This window comes from Astatotilapia calliptera, chromosome 10 (genome assembly GCF_964374335.1).
Source record: "Astatotilapia calliptera chromosome 10, fAstCal68.1, whole genome shotgun sequence".
Lineage (NCBI taxonomy): Eukaryota > Metazoa > Chordata > Actinopteri > Cichliformes > Cichlidae > Astatotilapia > Astatotilapia calliptera.
In genome coordinates this window covers 33,684,041-33,689,746 of record NC_137431.1, presented here as the reverse complement: position 1 = coordinate 33,689,746, position 5,706 = coordinate 33,684,041, and the positions used below count along the sequence as shown (strand labels likewise).

The window sequence follows — 5,706 nt, the reverse complement described above, 5'->3', positions numbered from 1 at the left end:
TACACCACAGAATTCTTCAGGGCAATGAAGGATTAGGCTAAGTGCAGTGAGATTGTATCATATATATACCCATATATCAGACCACTGGTACAATAAAAGCATAATCGCTTGCAGTGTCGCTAAGCGGGGTGTGACGGGTTGCCACAATGGACGGGTCTGATTGATGCCACAATGGACGACTGATCAATGGTCCATTGTGGCATCAATCAGACCACTGGTATAATAAAAGCATAATCACAACTGATAAGTTCGCTGCAATTTCCAGTGTGTGGGGATCATTTGTCACCAACTATGGTGGACTTGCATTTGTGTTTGACCTGACAGTCAAACACAAATGCAAGAAAAATCAGGCCACTGTGCGATGTGTTCACTGCTACAGATACACATGTGGTAAATGCAGACTACAGATACCATGGCAGTGCCAGGATTGTGAGTGATTGCTGAAAATGTTGTAATGTACTCACTCGCTTTTTATTATTATTTGTAAATATGTGTACAAATGGTTGGTTTTTTGTACTGTTTTTATCAATAAATCTCAGCAACAAAGGACATACACCCATGTGTGTTGATTTCTCCCTAAGATGGCAAACTGAAACACTCCAAGTTGGTGACTTTTGGAGATTTATTTCCCTGGATGATTGAGAATGCATCAAGATGAAACACAAAAGGGAAGTTCACAGCTTTTAGCAGCTCCCCCACCCCCTCAATCACACCCCCCCCCCCCCCCCCACTCCCCTCCCTCCAGAATTCCTAGGTAACAGCCTAATATACATATGAATGACTAGCCAATTTAGCTTCCTCCAGCATTTGACTGCTCTCCGGCTTTTAAAGGTAGAAACACAAAATGATGGCTCCGCGGGGGTAAAATGATGGCTCCGCGGGGGTTTAAGTGCATCACCACAACCCGTAGTTCAGTTAATGGCTGAGTCACAATATTCACACTGTTTTTCCACCGCTGTTTCTAAGCAGGGAGATGAACTGTTTTACAACGGACCTGTTCCTCAAAAGCTGGCAACAATAGAGACTATTGCTCACTCCGGGGCTTCCCCAGAGGCTGGGTTACTGCCCTCAGCTTACTCTGGACCCCTGGAGGCCAAGATGCCAGCTGTGAACTGCACCGGGCTGTCACTGCCTGAGCAGGGTCAGTGCTCTGCGCAGCTGCAGCCCTCTGTATGTGTGCCAGAGGCCCACGTGCCTACTGGTTTTGTTTCGTGTGTGCCAGAGGCCCACGTGCCTACTGGTTTTGTTTCGTGTGTGCCAGAGGCCCACGTGCCTACTGGTTTTGTTTCGTGTGTGCCAGAGGCCCACGTGCCTACTGGTTTTTTTTTCATGCGTGCCAGAGGCCCACGTGCCTACTGGTTCTTTTTCATGCGTGCCGGAGGCCCGCGTGCCTCCTAGTTTTGTTTCATGTGTGCCAAAGGCCCACGTGCCTCCTAGTTTTGTTTCATGTGTGCCAGAGGCCCACGTGCCTCCTAGTTTTGTTTCATGTGTGCCAGAGGCCCACGTGCCTCCTAGTTTTGTTTCATGTGTGCCAGAGGCCCACGTGCCTCCTAGTTTTGTTTTGTGTGTGCCGGGGGCCCCGGTGCCCGCTGGTTCTGCGGCTGTTTTTGCTGGGGGGCCCGAGGAGCCCGTCCAGCCTCCTGTTTCGCCTGCTGGGGGGCCCGAGGAGCCCGTCCAGCCTCCTGCTTCGCTAGCTGGGGGGCCCGAGGAGCCCGTCCGGCCTCATGCCACACCGGCTGCCACGTCGGCTGGGGGGCCCGAGGAGCCCATCTCCACTTTATGTTCAGTATTGTCAATAAATCACCCTTCACGTCTGAAATAGTGCTGCGTTTGAGTCCTCCTTCCACTCTTCACATGGCTGCTGCCCCGAGCCGTGACAAAAAGGCAGAAATAAAATGAGTTCTGTCTTTTTGTTTAATAAGAAAAGTCTCCAAATCTTCATATATAGCTGTTTCTGCAGATTGTGAAATTTCAGAATCAACAAAATGACAAACATGGAGGAAGCCCAAAAAATTTTTCTCTAGGAATATTAAAATTTGAATCCAGTTGCTGAAAGTTCATCAGTGTGTTGTTTAAATACAAATCGCCCTTAGCCTGTTGTTATGCCACATATCAAACAGACTGCGAGACATTCCTAGAACAAAGTCTTTGTTTCTCAATAAAGGAGTCAAAAAAATCTCTGCCCAACCTTTTGTGCATTTCCCTCCAAAACCTTATTGTATTATAAATAACTGGGTTATTGTTAATCTCTGTTTGTAATTTCTTTTTGTCACAGACAACTAGGCCCCAAAGTGAAGAAGGTGAAGCAGACCAAGAGTCAAAAAAAAAAAGACTGAACTTTATACCCTTTGTGTTCTGAACATGCACGAAAGGTCTGACAGATGGCAGGGTCATTGTATTTTAGCATAAAAGTCATACTCTTTAAAAACATTTTCCTTTTAGTTAACATGAGAGAATGAGTAACTATTGATGTACTTTATGCAGTAACTTTATGAATTTAAAGAAAACAATCTTAATGGGGTTTTTTTTTACCTCACAAATGAAATGCATTTGGAAATCAACAACTCAAATTTTACTGTACAAGAATCTCACTTAAGATTATCACAATGACATGCCTAATGCCAAATTGCCTTATTATAATGGATTGGTTTTATATAGCACTTTTCAGGGCACCCAAAGCGCTTTACAATTCGACTAATTTCCACTATTCATTCACTCTCGCATTCACACACTTATTATTATTCTTTCAGTTTAGGTTCCGTTTCTTACATATACAATACTGAACCAAAATGGTGATATGTGCTGATTTTGTGAACTGTTCCAAATTCACTGTTCCAGTCTGATTTGCCAACATATGCACAGTAGTAAGAACAAAATTGGCTAGTGTGCATGTGTCATAAATGTGAGGGATTTGGAGTATTGTTTTAATTCAGCTGTATTTTAAACGGCCTGTTTAAGTTCATATAAACATCTCAATCAGATTTAAGTCCAGAGATTGTCTTTTTTGGTTTTAAATGAAAGCTACGGTATAAGTAAGAATACTAAAAATTACTTCCATGCAAAGGTATTCTCTTGGCCATTACTCTGATTCATTACATCGGTATAACCGGGTGTTATTGCTGGTTTCATACCATTATGTTCTTCTTAAATACTAATTATGTATTTAGCTCCAATAAAACTGCACAGTCCTTGTGTCTGTGTTTAACAAAGGCTTACCAGCAGATAGCGAACATTTGCTTTTGTATTTAACGTCATCTAATGTAAATTAAACTTCATGAATGAGACAAAACCACAGATTGGCTTAAGCTTTTATTTTACACAAACATACACACATTTTGAAATGCTGACTAAAGTTTTATACATTCGTTTCTTACAGCAGTAAAAACATTAACTTCCATCTAATTATGATTAAAATAGCCGTCAGAGATGATCTCCCTTTAGATGTTGAATTTCTATAAAAACAAACAGAAACACATTCTGTTTATGATGCCAAAACCTTCTTGGATACACAAAACTTCAAAAGGGCTTTTTGTAGGTCTTTGGACTGCACACCATAAATAATGGGGTTCAGACTGCCTGGAACCATATAACACAGAAGAGCAGAGATTTTTCTGTACTCTGAGTACTGAGGGAAGCGATGCAGAGTAATAAGTGCCATTCCACTAAGTGTCAAAATCAGATAAACAACCAGATGAGTGCTGCAGGTCTTCAACGCTTTACTGTTCAAAGACTTGTTCTTACTGGTCAGACAAACCACTGCAATGCTTGTATAGGAAAGAACTATTGCCCCTATAGAGCCCACATAAAGAGCCACAGTGAAAGTGATACCATAGATGTTGTTAATGACCACACTTTCACAGGAAAGTTTAAACAATGAGGCATTGTCACAGTAGGGGTGTGTGATCAAAGTCCTGCATCGACTCAGTCGTGTGGTCAGACCTAGAAGAATCCCGACCAAAACAAAGGCCACTCCCCAGGCACAAACTGTCAGCTTGATCATCATTTTGTTGGTCATTATGGAAACATAGTGAAAAGGATTACAAATGGCCACATATCTGTCATAGGCCATAATCATGAGAACAGTGTGACTTGTGGTTCCAACCAAGTGCGCAATGTAGGCCTGAACAACACACTGATTATAACTAATGAGGCGCTCAGATGGAGGTCTCATAAGGTCTATAAGCAAACGGGGCACCACGTTAGAGTTTACAAGAATATCATTCAATGGCAAGTTGCAAAAAAGGAGATACATGGGCTGGTGAAGATTCTTGTTCATGACAATCAAAATAGTAATGCCCACATTTATAATCATTATAAACAGGTAGGAGAAAAACAAGAAAAGAAAGGCGGGGTAGAGAGAATCCTTTGAAGTGTTTAAGCCCTCTAACTGGAGGATGTAGCTGTTGTAGGTGTAGTTCTCCATCATCCTGAAAGAACGTTATTTTACACTTACAGATCTTATGAGATAGTAAGTCCATATGATCTTATCAGAAACAATAAAAGTTACAGGAGGAACTTTATAGTAGTGAAAACAATGAGGCTGAGTTATAGAAAAGCTGATGTAAAGCTGTTGGTAGACTAATACATCAACGCACAGCTTGTTTGTCACTGTTCTCCGCTGTCTTATAGGCACAGACTCCCAGAGGGTGTCCACATTGCCTCAGATTTTGAATGATGTAATTGAAATGATAATAAGATCAAAGGTGCTTTGTTCATGTAAACTCAAGGCAAATCCTTTGTTATCAGGGCCCTTACCAAATAATCCTCCAAGAGAAAGCACACAACACCCACAAATGACCAAAATAGCTATGATAAGAAAACCCTAATGGACATAATGCAACCTTTCCATTGCCCAGAGAAAGAGGTCATCCCCTCCTCCAGCGGATTGTCAACTCCCAAGAGCTCATACATGAGTTGAGACAAGGTCTTCAGGCCTTCCAGTGCTCTGGTCACAGTTTCATCAGGGGGAGTATTGTTGAGAAGAGAAGTGGGTCCTAATTGCTCTGCTAATCCTTCTACTGCATCACAAGTTAAGTTTGCGTACCTAAGCACATTGTAGTGGATGTAATTAATAAGGTCAACAATCTAATTTGGAGTAATTGGGATAATTGAAATAATCCCCACAACTACTGGCAACGTTTTAAACCCAGCCACAATTTGGTCAGCCAATTTATATTCGTTTGGAACCCCTCTAGGCAGCCCAATAGCCTCTATACACGTTGGTGAACCCACAGAAAGGTCAAATGAGCCTATCAAGCGCTTCCTCAAAACATGGCATCCACGCTTCGCTGTTAATTGGGCAATGCCGGGTTCACCCAGTCGCACCCCCTTTTCACCCACTAAAACTAAAGGCGCCCCGACACGTACCATGACACACAGGCCAGAAGTCCAGCTAGGGATTCTGACGAATAGCCTGTACTCACCGATTTGATTTACCTTTCCTCTGGACAGATACATCACAGCGGATCACCAGTCAGAGTCGACATCTCCAGCGTCGTGCTTGTGGCTTCCCTGATCGCTTACTGTAAAATTAAAACAAGTATAGTTAGCTTTTCTCGGGGTGAAATGTCCTGGACCTGTTTTGTCGTAAATTTGTGGGGACAGCCTGGCCAAAGTGGAGTAGTTTCCTGTAGAAACAGCACTTCCAGTTAATTTAAACATACAACCAAGTCCCCCATGTATCAATGGGATACAGAGGACCAGGTT

At 42.7% G+C, this 5,706-nt stretch overlaps 1 protein-coding gene across 1 annotated transcript; it reads right to left on the bottom strand.

Annotated features, from left to right (window-relative positions):
- Positions 1-3,296: 3,296 nt before the first annotated feature.
- LOC113030136 (olfactory receptor 8G17-like) lies at positions 3,297-4,499 on the bottom strand. The gene has a single exon (XM_026181299.2). The coding sequence runs from the start codon at positions 4,424-4,426 to the stop codon at positions 3,482-3,484; it is 945 nt and encodes a 314-aa protein (XP_026037084.1). The 5' UTR covers positions 4,427-4,499; the 3' UTR covers positions 3,297-3,481.
- Between the last annotated feature and the right edge of the window lie 1,207 nt (positions 4,500-5,706).